This window comes from Anolis sagrei, chromosome 7 (assembly GCF_037176765.1).
Source record: "Anolis sagrei isolate rAnoSag1 chromosome 7, rAnoSag1.mat, whole genome shotgun sequence".
NCBI lineage: Eukaryota > Metazoa > Chordata > Lepidosauria > Squamata > Dactyloidae > Anolis > Anolis sagrei.
This window is the reverse complement of record NC_090027.1, coordinates 30,832,993-30,854,455: the sequence shown is the minus strand read 5'-3', so window position 1 is coordinate 30,854,455 and position 21,463 is coordinate 30,832,993. Positions and strand designations below refer to the sequence as shown.

The window sequence follows — 21,463 nt, the reverse complement described above, 5'->3', positions numbered from 1 at the left end:
TAAAATCCAGTTTCTGCCTCCTTTAGAATTCTGGGATTTGTAGTTTATGAGGAACCTTTAACAACCTCACTAAGCTACAAACTACAAAGTTACTATAAGTCTAGAATTTGGGAGACTGAAGGAAATTTTCATGAGAAGGAACCAAATTCTCATCTGCAAAGGCAATGCCCTCAGGTGCACATTCTAGTAGTGAGTATCTGTATTGGACAATATGTTTCATGTAAAAAGCGTATCATTTTGGATGCAAAAAGTTTACCCAATGAAGATGGCATCAGTGCCTTCCCATCTTTGCAATACCCTCAGCACTCAAAATAGTGGGTGATATTATGACTAGTGGAGGGAAGTAATAACTAATGCTATATATCTTGTTTTATAGCTCCAATTTGCATTTCTTTTAAACCAGTGAAAAGAGCATTATATCAGTGCAAAGAGTATTAACCATCCAGTAATTAAATGTATGGCATTAGTGTCATGTAATGTGATGAATTACAGTTTTGTATTACGGAAGGTAATAATAGCAGCTCAGTGTGTGCGTATGTGTTGGAGGCTGGTGCCTTCGATGTCAGAGGGAAGGTGAATCCTCTCCAAGTTTTCATCCAAACATTACAGGAGCTATTCCAGGTGCTGAACCTATTTGGAAAGTATTTACAATTTGGACTAAATCCCAGTGTAGATTGAACACCAGACTCCCATAGAAACCATTAGGTGTCACATTGAATTTTGTACAACTATTAGAAGCGGCATTCTCATCCAGTTCTATGAATATCCTCCAGGATTTGCAGAAGCATCTGTCAGATTTCAATATTTTGCATATATGAAAGGGTGAAAAATAATATTAAAAACTGCACGGTAACACCTTTTTTTCGTCTTCTTGATAACATGTTGCACCTGCCATCATGATTTCAGAATCATGAACCTGTAGTCCTTTTCAACACAGATATAACTAATCTTGCCAGAAAGTGTTAACATTGTAATAAAAACAGGATACAGCAAAATAGATATAGTGGGTTGTTTAAAGAAGCTCACATCAAAACCTATTTTCATTTACACAGTCTCAAATTCAGTGGATTAATTTCAAAACTTCTGAGTTAATTGCTGAGAGCCATAATTTCTGCAAAAATACTCATTAACAACAATCCTTCTAGTTTTAAAACTACTTACAGGAAACACCCAAGAAATCTATTTCATACGGTTGCAATAATGTTGCGCAATTTATTTTAATGAAAACAGTTGCAGATAATTAATTAATAATTGCAGATAAATGATTTCTTGGCTGGTGCTTTTCACCCCGATATAATACAAAACCAAATTTAAACATAGTACCTAAGATAATGTTATATAATGGGCAGAGAATTTTGAGCTAATGGACCACAGGCATTCCCCAGCGCTTCCCCACCCCCACCCCTCCAAAGATCCTTGTAGTCTTGCGAACCTAATTGCATCCAAATTGGTGTGTGTGGAAAACTTCATGGAATTCATCAGTGTACCTCCAGGAGTGGTGGTTATGTGGAAATTCCTAGAATGCCTGTTTCTATCTTAAACTTCGATTTTCATCTTGTCCCTGGCTTACATCAACTGATTCACACTGAGTTCAAAGCACAAAATACTTTGTACTCAGTTGATTCAAAATAGGAAGCGGGTAAGATGGCTTCCCTGCAGGCACAGGAAAAAGCAAACTGCTGCAGCCTCACCTTGTTTGTATGTTGTTCCTTTTTTTTTTTTTTTTTTTTTTTGCTATTTTAACCACACTCTGATATTGCTCAATCACTTGTCCCGCCTTCCATCTGTGAGATATTGGAAGGTATCCCTCCAAAATGGGACTGATCTGATGCCATTCTGTCAAGATTCAAGGGGAGAGCCCTCATATCCCATTGCTAACATGTTGAGCTTGTATGGAAGAGACGCAAACTTCTTGTGATACTCAGGGTGCATCTACACTATAGAATTAATGCAGATTCGACACCACTTCAACTGTCATGGTGTCAAGAATGACTTTTCAATGACTTGGAAGCATAGGTTCTTTTTATTGCAATTTCCAGTGTGAGAAGGTATATTAGATTACAGAAAACATTTAGACCAGTGGTTCCCAACCTGTGGGTCCCCAGGTGTTTGGCCTATATCTCCCAGAAATCCCAGACAGTTTACCAGCTATTAGGATTTCTGGGAGTTGAAGGCCAAAACATCCGGGGACCCACTGGTTGAGAACCACTGATTTAGACAAAGAATGACATTGGACATACAGACATACAGAATCTATGCAACTATATTGGATTCACAATTACATTTTTTATTATTATTTATTTATTTATTTATTTACAGCTTTTATATTTTGCCCTTCTCACCCCGCAGGGGACTCAGGACGGATTACAGTGTACACATATATGGCAAACATTCAATGCCAATTTTTGACATACAAACATATACAGACATACACAGAGGCTATTAAACTTTTTCTGGCCGCCAGGGGAGCTGTCACTTTCATCGTTAATCTGCGACGCTGATGAAGCACTTCTGCATTCCCGCATGCTTCCCCACTGGAATGCTTTGCTGGAGTCTTCTTTATGGCCTCATAAATCAGTTAATTTAGCCTCCCCACACTTTAAGGTGGTACCTTATTTTTCCTACTTGACAGATGAAACTGTCTTTCGGGTTGCAAAGGTCGACAACAGGCTACACACAATTGGTTGGAAACTCACTCCAACCCGGGCTGGCTTCAAACTCATGACCTTTTTGGTCAGAGTGATCTTAATGCAGCTGACATTCAGCCAGCTGCGCCACAATCCCGGTGCTTTGCGCCACAATCCCGGTGCAAAGATCATTGATCAACAAACAAACAAAAGGAAATTACATTTTCACTCAACATTCACACATATGTACAGGCATTCATCCACATGCATCCAAATATTACCATATCATTTTCTCCCTCCTTGGAGAAGCACCTGTTAGGCCAGGCCCTGCTTTCCTGCAGCCTGCCAACGTATAGTTCTATAACTCCATAACTTCAAAATGCTGAAATTCCAAAACTTCTTTCCCTAAGAACAATGCCAAGGACCAGATCTCTGTTTTCCATACAGCAGAACCTGACTCCCTACACAAAGACTCTAAAAGCGCACTTCTTCCTCTTCCCTTGAGAAAGAAGCTCCAAAGTGACCAGACTGCTCCCATGCATATCTGCCACTATCCATAGGTACACTATCTCTCTCCTTCCCATGGAGCAGAGCATGGCGGGTGAACCAGACTCCTCAGGTCAGTCACACTTTGAACATTATTAGGCTGAGTCTTTTATAGGAACATTCTGTTGATGTAGTCCCAAAGTTGTAAATTAATAATAGATTACTTCCATCCTGGCTCCATCTCAATTTCCTGGCCAGATGTTGATCTTGATTGGTGTTGATCTTATCTTGACTTCCTTCTTAACATAAGGAATGTTTCAGACATTTCCTTAACTTGAAAGAACCATTGTCACAGTTCTTATCAATTCTCATTAGCAGGTTTCGATCACAATTTCAGCAAGCAGGTAGTTAGTCATTGCAGGCCTTAACATTATATTGGTGTTTCCAAAATTATTAATTCCATTCATACATCCTTCCATTCTTCTATTCATTCCCACACATCATATTAAATCCACATTTATCAAATCTGCACATTGAATTTCTTGTGACAATGGCTCAATACTATGGAACCATGGGAGTTGTAGTTTTATAAGGTCTTCAGCCTTCTTTGCTAAAGCGTGCTAGTGCCTGATCAAATGTCAACTCCCAGGATTTCCATAGCATTGAGACATTACAGTTCAAGTGGTGTCAAACTGCATGAATTCTATTGTGTAGATTTGCCCTCAGTCTCAAAAGGTGTAGGATGTAGCACGTCAGCACTCTGAACATGGATTTTGTGCTTATGCCTGTGCAAAATTTCCATTGTTTGAGAGCAAAATCAGTTGTAGTTTTTTCCCTCTCCTTGTTCAATCAGGGCACGTTACATATCCACCCACCCGCCCAAATCAGCTTCAACAGAGTAGAAGCGGAAACTCATTTGGGTAGGTGAATATGTGGTCCTTTTCTTCAATTAGCCTATGAATGGGGAATGTATATTTGATGAAACCAGGCCCTTTCCTATTTAATTTTCCAGCCTGTGTTATATTACTATTATTATTAATAGTAATAATACCCTCAGCCGCCAGCACTGGGTCAGGCAGCCCTGAGGAATGAGTGAGCTTAATATTAATTCCTGCTGTATTTCAGTTCCTAATTGTGCCCTTATAGAGGCATCCTTTTAAAAGTTCACAAAAGCTGTTTCAACAAGGAGAAATTGAACAAGGCCTGATCGTGACGGCAGGGAGCTCCCGGGAGGTTTCTGCAAGGAGCAGCTATTAAAGGCTTTCACCGGATGCTTTGCCTCCGGTGATGAGAAAGCCGTCTTTTGGAAATGGCTAACACGGGTTTGCTCCATTCCAGGGATACGGAGAGAGCATCACATGCACCTTGTTCTTTGCCAACATGCCTCAAATGGAGGAAATAAGCAGTGCCCCATGCTCCTCACATACAAAGACTTCAAAATATTGAACAAGGCTGCAGCTCTTTCACTTTTTCTTCTGTTTCTACTCTAGCTCTCATGTTCCATTTGTCTGCTGTAAAATACAAAATTATAGGCTTGCTACACACAGGAGAATAAGTGGACTGCAAGCACAGGGCAGCTTAACACAAGAGCTGCCCCCCCCCCCCCCCTTGATATATCACAGCATTTAACAGTATAGCGCTGCCTTGGGACAGTTTAGTGTCATCTATATTTACCCAGTGTTGTTTTATCGGTTCTGTTTTCCAGGTTGTTTCTGGAGCCAATTAAATATGGCTATTGCTTATAAAATTCCATGTGGTTTGTGGATATTAAAAGGCTTTTTTAGGCATGGTGGCCAGCCATTCCAAATGTGGATTTGAACCCTTTTGCAGTGCGAGGATGGGCTGGCTCTTGATCTCCAGAGGATTCACTTGCCGGCTTATGTATTTAAGGCAGCACTTCTCAACCTGGGGTTGGGACCCTTGGGAGGGGGGTGCGAGAGGGTGTCAGAGGGGTTGCCAAAGACCATCAGAAAACACAGTATTTTCTGTTGGTCATCTGGGTTCTGTGTGGAAAACTAGGTCCAATTCTATTGTTTATGTGGTTCAGAATGCTTGTTGATTGTAGGTGAACTATAAATCCCAGCAACTACATCTCCCATATGTCAAGGTCTATTTTCCCCAAACTCTGCCAGTGTTCACATTTGGGCATATTGAGTATTCGTTCCAAGTTTGGTCCAGATCCATCATTGTTTGAGCCCACAGTGCTCTCTGGATGTGGATGAACTACAATTCCAAAAGGTCAATGCAAACCAAACCCTTCCAGTATTTTCTGTTGGTCATGGGAGTTCTGTGTGCCAAGATTGGTTCAGTTCCGTCATTGGTGGAGTTCAGAATGCTTTTTGATTGTAAGTGAACTATACATCCCAGCAGCTACAACTATCAAATGACAAAATCAATCCCCCCAACCCCACCAGTATTCAAATTTGGGCATATTGGGTATTTGTGCCAAATTTGGTTGAGTGAATGAAAATACATCCTGCATATCAGATAGTTACATGATGATTCATAACGGTAGCAAAATTACAGTTATGCAGTAACAATGACAATAAATTTATGGTTGGGGGTCACCACAACATGAGGAACTGTATTAAGTGGTCGTGGCACTAGGAAGGTTGAGAACCACTGATTTAAGGAGTCTTTGAGGGGCAAAAGCCTTGCTTCTCTCATTCGCATCAAGAAGAAGGAAAATATCCTCATCTGAAAAGTATTGACTTTTAGACAGGTTGCAAGGATGATTGTTGAGTGACACAAATTGCTTAGCTAAATTAGGGCAGTGTTGACCGAAATATTGTAAAGGAAACCAGTCATATCTGATCTTGGAAGCTAAACAAGGTCATCCCTGGTTAGGACTTTGCTGAATACCAGATGCCGTAGGCTATATTTCAGATGAAGGAATGAGCCAAACCATCTCTGAATATCTCTTGCCTAAGAAAACCCTTCGGGAATTCATGGGGTCACCATAAAATGACAGATGACTTGAAGGCATGTAGATACCCACAGGCCTTGTTCCGTAGACATTTTAAGAAGCTGCAAGGGACATTGGGAAGCATTAGATTCCTGTTTGTTAAATGCCCTGTGGGGCCACATTTAGCCTGCAACTGCACTTTTAACCTTTCAAGTTAAAATGGATGCAACATGACACAGTATTCTAATGTACCAAGATGTCCTAGCGGCACTTTCACAAACTTTCTTTTGTATCCATGCTGAAAGTGCTCTGGGAAACACTAGAAATGATGACTTCCAGTATGTCCCATTCACTTTTGCCAGAGCATGGTCTGTGTTTACAGATTACGGTTATTTAACCCCTGCTCTGTCCCCTGGATCCAATCTATTTATGTACTGTTTTCCTGGAGGTCACTAATGCATAAGATTTGTCTCCAACTCTCTCTCCAAGGCTTTCCATAACAAATAGGCACTCCTCCTCCCCACAAAAAGGACTGGTAGTACTCGGCAGGGGATGTTGCTGAAGACATTGTATTAAATCTCATTTTATAGGGGCAAAGAGGTGTTGGGGGGAGATAAGAATGTATTCCGGAGGCTGAAAGCTGGTAAATAAACATTCTGCTCAGGACTGAATGTGGGTTTTATTTTGGTAACTGGTGCTTTTAAATAGTCTCTGCTGGATTGAGATTTTAAAAGCTTTATGGCTTCTGAATTTATTTACTGCACTCACATCAATCAAAATATGGCTTTAGTTTCAAGGTTTGTACAACAAAAACAACAGCAACATCAAAAACTACATAAGGAAATTCTCATCATAGAATCAAAGAGTTGCAAGAGACCTCATGGGCCATCCAGTCCAACCCCCTGCCAAGAAGCAGGAATATTGCATTCAAATCACCCCTGACAGATGGCCATCCAGCCTCTGTTTGAAAGCTTCCAAAGAAGGAGCCTCCACCACACTCTGGGGCAGAGAGTTCCACTGCTGAACGGCTCTCACAGTCAGGAAGTTCTTCCTCATGTTCAGATGGAATCTCCTCTCTTGTAGTTTGAAGCCATTGTTCCGCATCCTAGTCTCCAGGGAAGCAGAAAACAAGCTTGCTCCCTCCTCCCTGTGGCTTCCTCTCACATATTTATACATGGCTATCATATCTCCTCTCAGCCTTCTCTTCTCCAGTCTAAACATGCCCAGCTCCTTAAGCCACTCCTCATAGGGCTTGTTCTCCAGACCCTTGATCATTCTAGTCACCCTCCTCTGGACACATTCCAGCTTGTCAATATCTCTCTTGAATTGTGATGCCCAGAATTGGACACAATATTCCAGGTATGGTCTAACCAAAGCAGAATAGAGGGGTAGCATTACTTCCCTAGATCTAGACACTATGCTCCTATTGATGCAGGCCAAAATCCCATTGGCTTTTTTTGCCACCACATCACATTGTTGGCTCATGTTTAACTTGTTGTCCACGAGGACTCCAAATACGTACTACTCTCAAGCCAGGCGCCCCCCATTCTGTATCTTTGCATCTTGTTTTTTCTGCCTAAGTGGAGAAAAATATCACAAACCTTCTTTGTGGGCTTCCTCTGAAGGGACAATGATAATAAGGAAAGAGACAAATTGAACATGACAACTGTGTGCTTTGGTAGAATACATTTGTGGACCTTTATTACAGTTCCTACCTTTGCCCATGCAGACTAGGAATGATGAGAGAGAGATAGATTTGGATTAGCAGGACAAGGAGTTCTGTTTTAAGTAAATTATGTGCCATATTAACAAATTCAACTTCATCTCCTTGCTACTAGACAAAACTGTATGTTTTCGGTACCTCCCACTTTTGACTTAATGGCCCCAGTTAAAAAGGGGTCATTTATGTTGGGAATCAATAGCTGTTAGGCTCAAAAATAACCCTCACTTGGGAGTGATTCCACAAAAATATAGCAGAAGCACAGTTCATAACCAGCAGAAGCTTATGTGTAAAGAGCAAGGATTGGTTTCCGTTCAACAGGATGGAACAGGATTGCAGATTCACAACTTTATAGGTTCTAAGAATAACATGTTTATTAAAGTCAAAAGAAATCCATTTTGGATAGGAAAGCTTCTTGGAGCTAACTAGCTTCATTGAGCTATCTTCCAAGGACAGGAAAAATGAAAAACAACAAAATAGCATCCATGAATCTACATCTTGCCTGGAGAATGGCAAGATGCTTCCTCCCTCTAGGAGAACAAAGGAAGAATAGACCCAGAAAATGGAGACAGGCGGCATGGCCAGCCCAGGGCAATAAAAATACCTTTAAAGAGGAAATTATGTCTTCCCTGAAGAGATCACATTGCTAAGTATTCAAAGGGAGAGGAGATAGTGACATGCAGGATGAGTAAGACAACACCCCTTCTGAGCATTTTAAGACCCTTCTTAAGATAGGCATGCACAAGGAATTTGGGAAAGATATCCCTCTTTCTATTCTATCTAGGCTAACTACTCATTGAGGACTAGAGACTTGTGCAGTCAGGGATGAAACTCAGCAATTTATTAGGAAGTTGGGGGTGGCGGCGGTTGAGTCCTCCCCCCACTCCAAACAAAAACACAACAAAATAGAAGTGACATTTTTGGATCAATTGTCCTGAAGCTGTTCGCTGCATATCCACTTGCTCAGCAGAATTCACGCTGGTGCTAGGAAGTAGATTCTAGGTCAGTTATAAAGGGATCCTTTCCCCATTTTTTTTTCTCTCCTGGTGTATTCAGAGCACCTTGCAAAATATACAATGTCCTTTTTTATCTCTCTCTCTGTCTCTGTCTCCAAAGGATATTGATTGGGGGGGGGGGGGGGGTAGCTCCTTCACAAATTGCCCATCAGTTCTACAAGGTACTGATGAGCTCTGCTCTCCCTCCCTCCCTCCCAAACTATTGTGAGATTCTCCAAAGGAAACTCCAGAAATAGGATTTAAAGGGATCTGGATGTTAACAATTCATCGCAGTGCTGGAGCAAATGTAGATGGCATAATAACACATCATTGCTGCTCACTCCTGTTCAGACATCTAGAAGAGGGACCACCGCCCCAGAACTGTGGAACGACATAGAATCAAACAGTTGGAAGAGACCTCATGGGCCATCCAGTCCAACCCCTGCCAACAGCAGGAATATTGCATTCAAATCACCCCTGACAGATTGCCATCCATCCTCTGTTTCAAAGCTTCCAAAGAAGGAGCCTCCACCACACTCCGGGGCAGAGAGTTCCACTGCTGAACAGCTCTCACAGTCAGGAAGTTCTTCCTCATGTTCAGATGGAATCTCTTCTCTTGTAGTTTGAAGCCATTGTTCCGTGTCCTAGTTTCCAAGGAAGCAGAAAACAAGCTTGCTCCCTCCTCCCTGTGGCTTCCTCTCACATATTTATACATGGCTATCATATCTCCTCTCAGCCTTCTCTTCTTCAGGCTAAACATGCCCAGCTCCTTAAGCTGCTCCTCATAGGGCCTGTTCTCCAGACCCTTGATCATTTTAGTCTCCCTCCTCTGGACACATTCCAGCTTGTCAATATCTCTCTTGAATTGTGGCGCCCAGAATTGGACACAATATTCCAGGTGTGGTCTAACCAAAGCAGAATAGAGGGGTAGCATGACTTTCCTAGACATGCTGGAAGAACTCCAACAATTAGATCAGCTGTCACAATTTAAGTCACAATTGAAGACTTATCTCTTCTGTCAGGCCTATCCAGACCATTTTATTGACAAATTTTAAACTTGCATCTTATGTTCAGTATTTGTTTTGTGTATTTTTATATGTATTTTGTGGAAATATGTTTTAATATGTGTATTTTAAAGAATGTTTTTAGATGAATATGTGTTTTAGCAAGTTGTAACCCAGCTCGAGCAGTGAAGGGAAGTGGGTTACATCAGTATCATCTGGGAGATGATACTGTTATCAAATAGTGTGCTTTTCAAACTACAGCAGGACCCGTAAGCATGGAGGATTCTCTGAGTCCAAATAGTGAAAAAAATTCTAAGGTCTTGGATAGCTGTGGGTGTGCACATTGGGAGAAAATGTGTCTATGCACTTTTAACAAGAGTGAAATAATTTGAAAGGCAGGTTGTTGGTCTTATTTAAATACTCTCCATAACTGTGTATGAGAAACCCTAATAAGGAGTGTCTGTATGTATACATGTGTGTATGTATTATCACAAGTGAGGCTGGTGGGGACGAGGGACAGGGCCTTCTCGGTGGTGGCCCCTCGCCTGTGGAATTCTCTCCCCGGGGAAATTAAGTCATCAGCATCCCTCCTCTCCTTCAGAAGGAAGCTGAAAACATGGGTATGGGAGCAGGCCTTTGGGTTATCTGGCAGACTGACATGATAATGACGACCAGAAATTGGAAAGTACTATGGTAATGCTGAATGGACTTACGGATATCAGAACTCAGTGAACATTGGCCACTAGATTGGATTTTAATTGTTTAATTGTTATTGTTTTAATTGGTTGTTTTAATTACTTTGGTTATTGCTGTTATGCAATTTATTGTTGAATTGTTGGCATCGAATTGTGCCGGTGTAAGCCGCCCTGAGTCCCCCCTTGGGGGTTGAGAAGGGAGGGGTAGAAGTGCCCGAAATAAATAAATAAATAAATAAATAAATATGCCACTTTACTCCCAGTGTGGGACCTAAAATACCTTACAAGCACCATAAATTACCAATTCATATCAGGAGATAACAGTTTATCAGATCATCTGGATCCAATCAGTATAGGATTGCATGGGTTAGAGTTCACTAGCTAAGCCCATCTCTCATCATAGAAGAGACCTTGTGGGCCATCGAGCCCAACATCCTGCCAAGAAACAGGAAAATCATATGGCCATCCAGCCTCTGTTTAAAACTCTCCGAAGAAGAAGCCTCCACCACACTCTGGGGCAGAGAGTTCCACTGCTGAACAGCTCTCACAGTTAGGAAGTTCTTCCTCATGTTCAGGTGGAATCTCCTTTCCTGCAACTTGAAGCTATTGTTCTGTGTCCTAGTTTCTAGGGGAGCCGAAAACATTATTCCTTTTGCCATATATATGTAAAGCACCGCTTTCTGAAAGGAAGGGTCTTCTATATCTGTGGCAGCTCTCCTCAAAACAATTTTAATTGCTGTATCCACAGATACATGGTGTTTCCCCCTTTAGGCAACCTTCACATAATGTAGAGGACAACGTAAACACACAAAAGATATTATGTTCCTTCTCTGTAGACACGGATGCTCTTGGATGCTGGAGTAGATCTGTGGAAATCAATACCATCCGTATTTTTTTTTCTTGAGGCAGTTCTTAAATGTTTCATATCCCACATAGCATAGCCCTCAACCATCTTTGAGAACAATGTTAGCACTTTTGTGGTAGAAACAAGCCCCAATCTTACCATTGCTTCCAAATATTGTATCAATGAGATTGGCCTATGTGCTATTCAATAGCTATTAACTAAGTATTTTCTAGTTGTAACTATCAGTCTCCAGAATAATGATCCCATAGCACTTTGTCCTCCAAAGCACTTTATATTGTTTTAGGTCTGCTTGTATGTTTCCACAAACGCCCCATCACTTTTTTGCCCATGTCCAGCATTATTTTTAAATTTTAATTACATTTGGCCTACCCATAGATTTTAAAGTGTGTTGTCCTATTGTTAATGCTTATGTTATTGTTTTATTGTCTTGTTTGATTTTAATTGCTTGTATTGTTGTTGTTGTTATTGCTTGTACTGTTGTATTCTGGGCTCGGCCTCATGTAAGCCACACCGAGTCCCCTGGAGAGATGGTAGAAGGGTATAAATAAAGATTATTATTATTATTATTATTATTATTATTATTATTATTATGGATACAAGGAATTCCCCTGTAAAAACACCCCCTTGTGTTATTAAATTATCTTCTTTTCTGTCTGCTTCCACTGAAATTGTGTCCCTTGATAGGGAATTACAACAACTCAATTTTAAGCAAAACTCCATTGTATGTGTGTATGTGTGTTGTGTTGTGTGGTGTGTGTGTGTGTGTGTGTGTGTGTATCTTGTAAGCCACTCTGAGTCCCATTTGGGGTGAGAAGGGCAGCATATAAATGTTAGAAATAAATTAATAAATAAATTGTGATTTAGGGATGTTGACCCTACATCCACTTGGTAAAATATGAGTGAATTACACCTTTTTCTTTCTCTTGAAATGTCTGTGTGCTATCAGCTGAACAGGTAGCCCCCGGTGGTGCAGTGTGTTAAACCCCTGTGCCGACAGGACTGAAGACCGACAGGTCGCAGGTTCGAATCTGGGGAGAGCGCGGATGAGCTCCCTCTATCAGCTCCAGCTCCTCGTGCGGGGACATGAGAGAAGCCTCCCACAAGGATGATAAAAACATCAAATCATCCAGGCGTTCCCTGGGCAATGGCCTTGCAGACAGCCAATTCTCTCATACCAGAAGCGACTTGCAGTTTCTCAAGTCGCTCCTGACATGATTTAAAAAAAGCTGTGCACTAGGGTAATTGTAGTAGGACTCAGGCTTACGTCACATGTCCATGCATGCATTTTCATCAAGGTTCAGACTGTGTTCCAGAATATGTATATCAACTTCACATTTGCAGTTCTGTATGAACATTAATATATGTTTATACATAAGCATGATTAAATCACAGATTTCCCTGTAGTGATACCAAAGGCCTGAAGAGAATTGGGTCTTTGGGGATTGGAAGTCTACATTGGTCAAGTCAAGAAGGTTCCTTTTCAAATTTATATTGTCATACTAGCTGTAACCCACCACGCATTGCTTTGGCCAACCTTCCCTCCCTCTTTCTCTCCTCCTTTCTTTGTGAGAGAAGCCTCCCACAAGGATGATAAAAACATTAAATCATCTAGGCGTCCCCTGGGCAACGTCCTTGCAGACAGCCAATTCTCTCACACCAGGAGTCACTCCTGACACGACAAAAAAAAAAGCTGAACAGGTATCGTCTGTAAAACTATGTGGGTAGGCAAGGAAATGTGGAAATATTGGTACAGACAAAGTAAAGCAGGCATGGAGACAGAAAAATTGGGTTTTCCAATATTCCCATTCAGCCCCATTTTGGTGAGTCAAATTCTGGAGTTCTTGTCCAGTAGAGGAATAACCAAGGCTGCGACCAGCAACCATTATTGTTGGGTATTTCTCCTATGTTACTGTTGAACCTCATAGAGTTCATGTGCCGAGGGCAATTGCTAAGTAAATCTTATATGTTTATTTATTCATCTATTTTATTAGCTGCTTGTGAAAGAAGAGGCTGGGAAGTTAATTGTGCATCTTATTTTATAGCAATTCTCCAAGACGTCGTGTTAGGTTATGTTACAAGGGCTCGTAATCCTTTCTCTCTTTCTCTCTCTCCACACACAAGAGATGAAACAAATCACACTATTGGAGATTTGGGGATTTAATAACTGCTGACTGCCTATTCAGAAATAATGCTTACATTGCCCGGGTTTATAGTGGACATTGTTTTAAGAAATCATTGCCTTGGATTTGTAGCCCCGAGAGAGGGAGAGCTAAAGCATATAGATTATAAAGCCAAGTAAACATGACCCATACATTAGCTGTAAATTGTGTTTTTTTGAAAGCAAGGCCAACCTGGCAATCCCGTTGAAATTCTTCAATAGTTTAACAAGGCAGGTTCTAAGAGTGTTGTTATGTGCTGCGTAAGGCCAGATTATGGATTTGACCTCATAGGAAAGAGCAATCCAAAGGAGCATTACTTTGTATTTTGAGAAGGAAAAGACATGGGTTGAATACTATTTAATATGGTAGCAAACAAATATAGGCGCAATTGTTTGGAAGCTTCAACTATTACAATGTGTGGCAGCCAGATTGCGAATGGGATCAGCATATAGGGAGCACGCAACCCCCTTTTTGCACCAGCTCCACTGGCTGCTGGTTTGCTACCGAGCACAATTCAAAGTGCTGGCTTTGGCCTATAAAGCCCTGAACGATCCCAGCTGAATTGACCTGTCTGAATGCATTTCCCTCTATGAACCATCACATAGGTTAAGATCTTGTGGGGGAATGAGAGATGGGGTCTTCTCAGTGGTGGCTCCTCTTTAGTGGGATTTGATTAAAATGATCTCGACTGAACTTACCTGTCCGAACACATCTCCCTCTATGAACCATCACATAGGTTAAGATCTTCTGGGGAGCTGCTTCTCTCGGTCCCACCACCTTCGCAATTGTGACTGGTGGGGATGAGAGATAGGAGATAGGGTCTTCTCAGTAGTGGCTCCTTTTTAGTGAGATTCAGTTGGTCCCTTCCCTCTGGTCAATTCACAAACAAGTGAAAACTTGGCTTTGGGAGCAAGCATTTGGCCCAGCATAATTATCTGTGCAATACAGTTGAAATTGATCCTGGATTGATGAATATGATTGTTTGACTATCTGGCTTTGGATCAATGCACAGTAGTCATGTAATGTTTGCATATTTATTTACATTATTTATTTATTTATTTACATTATTTATATCCCTCCCATATCAGCCCGCAGGCGACTCAGGGCGGTCTACATATCGGCACAATTCGATGCCATCAATACATACATTCAAAAAGCAAAAAAAATTAAGTGCATTTAGACAATGTTGTTTTAATGTTGTTTAATTGCTTCTAATTGTTATTTTTGTTTGGGCATGGAATAATACCAATTATGTAAGCCACCCCAAGTCCCCTTTGGGGTGAGGACAGGATATAATGTTGTAAATAAATAAATATTAAATATCCAGTCAGGGAAAGGGGCTCATTTTATTTATTTATTTATTTATTTATTTATTTATTTATTCACTGTATTTGTATACCACCCTTCTCAGCCTGTCGGCAACTCAAGGCAGTTTACAACAAATCAGTACACATAATATCATAATACAAATTAAAACATCAAAACAATATAAAACACAACAGAAGCAATAAAAACCAATATCATTATTGCCTCCTTATAAAAAACATTGTCCAATTCCATCGTCTAGTCATTCAGTTTCCTATGTCAGTTACTCTGTGTTTGTAAATGCTTGCTCAACAACCATGTTTTAACTTTTCTCCGAAATGTTAAAAGGGAGGGAGCCGATCTGATCTCCCTACGGAGGGCATTCCATAGTCAAGGGGCCACCATTGAGAAGGCCCTGTCTCTCGTCCCCGCCAAGCGTAATTGTGATGGTGGGATCGAGAGAAGTGCCTCCCCGGAAAATCTTAAGGTCCTAGATGGTTCATACAGAGGATATGTTCAGACAGGTAGATTAGGCCAGAACCGGTTAGGGCTTTGTAGGCTAAAGCTAGCACTTTGAATTGTGCCTGGTAGCAGATTGGCAGCCAGTGGAGCTGGTGCAACAGAGGAATTGTATGCTCCCTGTTAACAATCTGGCTGCCGTCCGTTGGACCATTTGAAGCTTCCAGATAGTCTTCAAAGGCAACCCCATGTAGAGTGCATTGCAGTAGTCTATACGGGATGTAACCAGAGCATGGACTACTATGGCCAAGTCAGACTTCCCAAGTTATGGTCGCTCATCTGTCCCTTTGCTTGTATGTTGGCCATTCACCTAGCGTTCAGATTCTGTCCATGCAGTATGAGAATACTATCAGGAATATGAAACATCAGAATCATAGCTAACACTGTGACTTCTTCATATCCATGTTTTGAAGTGATTTGTACTCCCATGCTATAATCTCATTCTCCGGGGATTGTGATGCCTATATCAAGGGGATCCATAAACGTCCTCTCTACTGTTGTCATCCAGCGCCAGAACCAGCTGTCCAGAGCTAATTTATTTCCTAATGCTGCAGCGATGTTAATTTATAAATTACACTGGTAATTCAAGCTATTATTAATTTCAGATGGTGTAGGGCAAGCCTAATTAAAATATGACACCAATTGCCACACATATGTACCAAGGACTACCATTTAAAATTAATAGGAATATTAAGTGTGACACTGGTCTCGGAGATGCTTTGCTCAGTAATTACAGCACCCCGGCAGTAAAGGGTTTGGGAAAAGGAGATCGAGTGATCGGGAAGGAATAAATAAAACAGCTGTGTCAGTGTTTGTATTTCTCTTCCCTCTTGCCATACTTTCACATTTCATGATCAAGCATAATTCTTCTAATTTCCAAAAATGCCAGTGGTTCTCAAATTATTCTTTGGGGACTACCTAATTCAAGAAGTTTGTAAAAGACTGCTAAACATGAATACTTAGGCTTTTTCTTTCTTTTATTTTATTTTTCCTGATGCTTGATTGATTACTCTGCTTTCTTCTGAATGAAAACTTTGCATCTAATGAAAGTCAAAGGGAGATATGACTATCTATCTGAGAGAAATAAACAGTGCCCAAAAGCTGCAGAAATGGAAGATTTGTGTCTTTTCGTGACTAGAATGCTGTTGGTGTTAAGATTTAAGAACTCGATAGCTTGACCTTCTTTTTTCTTTCTTTCTTTTTTTTGTCATGTCAGGAGCGACTTGAGAAACTGCAAGTTGCTTCTGGTGTGAGAGAATTGGCCGTCTGCAAGGATGTTGCCCAGGGGACGCCTGGATGTTTTGATGTTTTATCATCCTTGTGGGAGGCTTCTCTCATGTCCCCACATGAGGAGCTGGAGCTGATAGAGGGAGCTCATCCACGCTCTCCCCGGATTCGAACCTGCAACTTGTCGGTCTTCAGTCCTGCTGGCACAGGGGTTTAACAAGCTCAGCAGCTCAGCGCTTTAACCACTGCGCCATCAGGGGCTCTGATTTTTTTATAATAGAGATGCTATTCCCTATTTTAAGGAGCCCCCGGTGGCACAGTGGGTTAAAGCGCTGAGCTGCTGAGCTTGTTGACCGAACGGTCGCAGGTTCAATTCCGGGGAGTGGTGTGAGCTTCCGCTGTCAGCCCTAGCTTCTGCCAACCTAGCAGTTTGAAAACATGCAAATGTGAGTAGATCAATAGGTAGCTCCGGCGGGAAGGTAACGGCGCTCCATGCAGTCATGCCGGCCACATGACCTTGGAGGTGTCTATGGACAATGCCGGCTCTTCGGCTTAGAAATGGAGATGAGCACCACACCCCAGAATCAGACATGACTGGGCTTAATGTCAGGGGACAACCTTTACCTTTTTATTCCCTATTTTAAAAGCTTGGTGTTTCTATTAGAAGAAACTGACTTGTGTGTTCTATCCAATGGCCAAGTACATCAAGTTAGCCCCTATAATGAGATAGACTTCTAATCTTTTCAGTGCTCTTTTGCATGTTTTCATTACCAACGGATTATTTCACCCTAATTATATTCGAATATATGTATATCTTGCTGCTCTGGTTATATGCAAATCCTGGTTGGTTTATGCAGAATAAATTTGATAGCAGAAACTGAACTGAATTTTGACTTGGTCCAGGTTCCCAGCTTGGAAATCAATTCTTTTTGCACTCCAAATTCCAGAATCCCCAATGATGCAATGGGTTAAACCCTTGTACTGGCAGGACTGAAGGTTCTAATCTGGGGAGAGTGTAGATGAGCTTCCCCTGTCAGCTACAGCTCCCCATGAAGGGATGTGAGAGAAGCCTCCCCCAAGGATGGTAAAACATCAAAACATCTGGGCATCTCCTGGGCAACATCCTTGCAAATGGCCAATTCTCTCATACCAGAAGTTACTTAGAGTTTCTCAAGTCTCTTCTCACACACACAAAAATCCTACAATCCCAACAGCAATGGTGGCCAAAATGGAAATTTTGAGCCATGTTGTCTAAGATAGTAACTTCCAAGTTCTTGCCAGATTGTCAGAGAAGATGACAAAACCCAGAGCAAGGATTTTATATTCTGTTTCATTAATTGTGCTCTTGGAAAGAAGCACATCCATTGTATGAGAAAGTCAGAAGTGACATTAAAATATGGGTTATGTGCTTTGATGTGCAGAACAACGAGAAAAGTTTTCAGAGTGGTCCCAGAGGCCCCCAGAAGTTTTCAAGTGTACCATAAAATCTACCCATTATGCCCAAAAGATAGTTTAATACTGCCTGCTTTGTACTTTGAAAGCATGACTGCATTACAAACACAAATAGCCGGGATTGAAATAAGATTAACGTAGACCAATTTATTATCCTTCAGGACTGCTATTGTGGGGAGTGCTGACATTTCTTTTAGTGATACCCTTCACAGCATTGCAGTTTTGAGGATTATTTAGTTGCAAATGGAAAGTGCGGCAATTAAATAGGAGTGCGAACATATCTCACTCCCAGTTTCATTGTGTTTCTGCAAACTGACTTGTGTTTTCTTCCCATTTGAGTTTCATATCATGTTGTAAAAATATGTTCTCTCTTCTTGTGTGAAAATCTATACACATTTTGATAACAATTTTTTGCACATTTTCCTATTGACAGATGTATGTTTCCCTGTATTTCGCAAAGACGAACCTTATGAGCTGTGCACATTAAGTTATATATAATCTGAAATGCTACCATTAGTAGTCATATATTGAAATATATTCCAAATTGTCTCCACACACAGTTTATTTATTTATTTATTCAATTAGCAGTTTTGTATACCGGTCTTCTCACCTCCGTTCGAGGGACTCAGGCCGGTTTCCAACATCAATATTACAGACAGTCATTAAAACATCATATTCTAAATCACACTAAAACATTAAAATAGCAAAATACAATCATATAATTACAGTGGCCAGTCATCATCAAAAATCATTATTAATCATCATTCATCCATACCACAGGATCATTCGTCAAATGCCAATCCCCAAAGCCAAGTTTTCATCTGTTTCCTGAACGTTAAGATAGAAGGGGCAGTTCTGATCTCCAGTGGAAGAGAGTTCCAGAGCCGAGGGGCCACCACTGAGAAGGCCCTGTCTCTCGGCCCCACCAGCCACACTTGTGAGGCCGGTGGGATCGAGAGCAGGACCCCTCCAGTCGATCTTAGCAATCTTGATGGTTCATAGGGGAGGATACGTTTGGACAGGTAAATTGGACCGGAGTCGTTTAGGGCTTTATAGGTTAAGACCAGCACTTTGAATTGTGCTCAGAAGCTGACTGGCAGCCAGTGGAGCTGGCGCAACAGAGGAGTAGTATGCTCCCTGTACCCCGCTCCCGTTAGTAGTCTGGCTGCCACACGTTGGACTAATTGAAGCTTCCAGGCAGTCTTCAGAGGCAACCCCACGTAGAGAGCATTGCAGTAATCTAAAACAGTCTTGCACACATTTTTGAAAATCCAGTTGCCACCATTTCTCAGTTCTAAAGTTGGGATAATATGAAACCAAGTTATGGATGCAATGTAGTTTAATATCAGTATCCCATTTGTACCAATATTTAGGTAGCCTCTCTTCTTTTAAACACCGAATAATAGTAAGAAATAGAAGAAGTGCAATTACCTTACAAAGAAATATCAATTCATTCTTTAGATGGTGTGCAAACAAAAGATTGGATGGAATGTACTTAGGATGGGTCATTTGCGTAATTTCAATGATTGTAAGAATGTGCTCTGAATTTGTTTGAAAGCCATAGAACAAGGGTTTGCTGTCCATGAAGAAATGTAGAATTTCTCCATTCAAAACACACAATGCTTTTGAAAGAGCCAACACGTTTGGTGCCTTCCGAACATAGATTATCAATGACAGGCTGCCAAGCTCGGCTGCCTACCACCTCATTTATAAATAATGTTTCCTTGCTCTGCATCAAGATACTCCGACAGACAAATGGAAGAGATTGTTTTAAGAATTGTATCTGGGAATCCCATCGGCATCACTGGTGGGTGAAAGATGCATGCCCAGCGTGAACATAATGTACGGTTCATATGTAGCCCACAACTCTCCAGTGTACTGCCACAGGGTATCATGCTTCTTTTCCTTTTCCTTTTCTGGTCCCTGGAAGCTGTGGGATTCTTGAGTGAAGACGAGTACCTGGAGATCACAGGCATCACCCGGGAACAGTCAGGGGAATATGAGTGCAGTGCATCCAATGACGTTGCAACGCCAGTTGTGCGAAGAGTAAAAGTCACCGTGAATTGTGAGTAGTTACTCTGTTATTCTTTTCCTTTTCAGCCATTTCTGAGTCTCATGATTAGAGAGGCTGCTACTTTACTTTTTTTGTAGTTTTGACCAGTGGGGGGTCGGTATCATATCAGGGAGACCTGTTGATCTGTTATGGATTTTAGTCCGAACTTTAAAGGAGCTGTTCAAGATGCTGAACTCTACCTGCAAAATAGCTTCAGCAACTCATTTGTGTGCTGTGTGCCTTCAAGTCATTTCTGACTTATGATGACCCTAAGGCAAGTCTGTCACTAGGTTTTCATGGCAAGATTTATTCAGAGAAGGTTTGCCTGAGGCTTAGAGAATATGATTTCACAAAATGAAGTCACACAGTGATTTTCCATGGCCAAGTGAAAATTCAATCCCCAACTTTCTCAACACCTTACATAGTTCTTTAAAACTTTTGGACTTAAATCCTGGGTGGATTCACCACCTCACTGATATAGGAGCCGTCAGCCACTAGAAGACACCAGTAAACATTAATTCATAAAGCTTCATTTCAATTAGACCATTGGTCCAGTTGGGCTCATCTTGTAGGTTTTGACTGGCAGCAACCTACTTTTTCGGGTCTTACTGCATATGTTAAAGCTGTGCACTGGAGCCCCCGGTGGCGCAGTGGGTTAAACCCCTGTGCCAGCAGGACTGAAGACCAACAGGTCGCAGGTTCGAATCCGGGGAGAGGTGGATGAGCTCCCTCTATCATCTCCAGCTCCTCATGCGGGGACATGAGAGAAGCCTCCCACAAGGATGATAAAAACATCAAATAATCCGGGCGTCCCCTGGGCAATGTCCTTGCAGACGGCCAATTCTCTCATACCAGAAGCGACTTGCAGTTTCTCAAGTCACTCCTGACACGATAAAAAAAAAGCTGTGCACTAATGCACAGCTCTAGGGAAATTGTAGTAGGACTCATACTTACGTTACATGTCCATGCATGCATTTTCATCAAGGTTCAGACTGTGTTCCAGAATATGTATATCAACTTCACATTTGCAGTTCTGTATGAACATTAATATATGTTTATACATAAGCATGATTAAATCACAGATTTCCCTGTAGTGATACCAAAGGCCCGAAGAGAATTGGTTCTTTGGGGATTGGAAGTCTACATTGGTCAAGTCAAGGTTCTTTTTCAAATTTATATTGTCATACTAGCTGTACTCACCACACATTGCTTTGGACAATCTTCCCTCCCTCTTTCTCTCCTCCTTTCTTTCTCTCCTTCCTCCTCCACCCCTTTTTTCCTTCCTTCCTTCCCTTTTTCCTTTCTTTCTCTTCTTCTCTCCTTCCTTCTCTCCCTCCCTCCCTCCTTCCTTCCCTTTTTTCTTTCCTTCTCTCATTCCTTCCTTCTCTTCTTCTTCCCTTCCTTCCCTGCCACCTTTTCTTTCTCTTTGCCTTTCTTCCTTCTCTAACTAT

At 41.4% G+C, this 21,463-nt stretch overlaps 1 protein-coding gene across 8 annotated transcripts in view; it reads left to right on the top strand.

Annotated features, from left to right (window-relative positions):
- LOC132782807 (protein CEPU-1-like) overlaps window positions 1-21,463 on the top strand; it is a 1,227,856-nt gene that overhangs the window by 1,168,754 nt on the left and 37,639 nt on the right. For all 8 annotated transcript variants that reach the window (XM_067470763.1, XM_060787738.2, XM_060787737.2 and 5 more), the window contains exon 5: window positions 19,890-20,024. In XM_067470763.1, coding sequence (XP_067326864.1) covers window positions 19,890-20,024 — 135 coding nt within the window. The remainder of the gene's footprint in view (window positions 1-19,889; window positions 20,025-21,463) is intronic.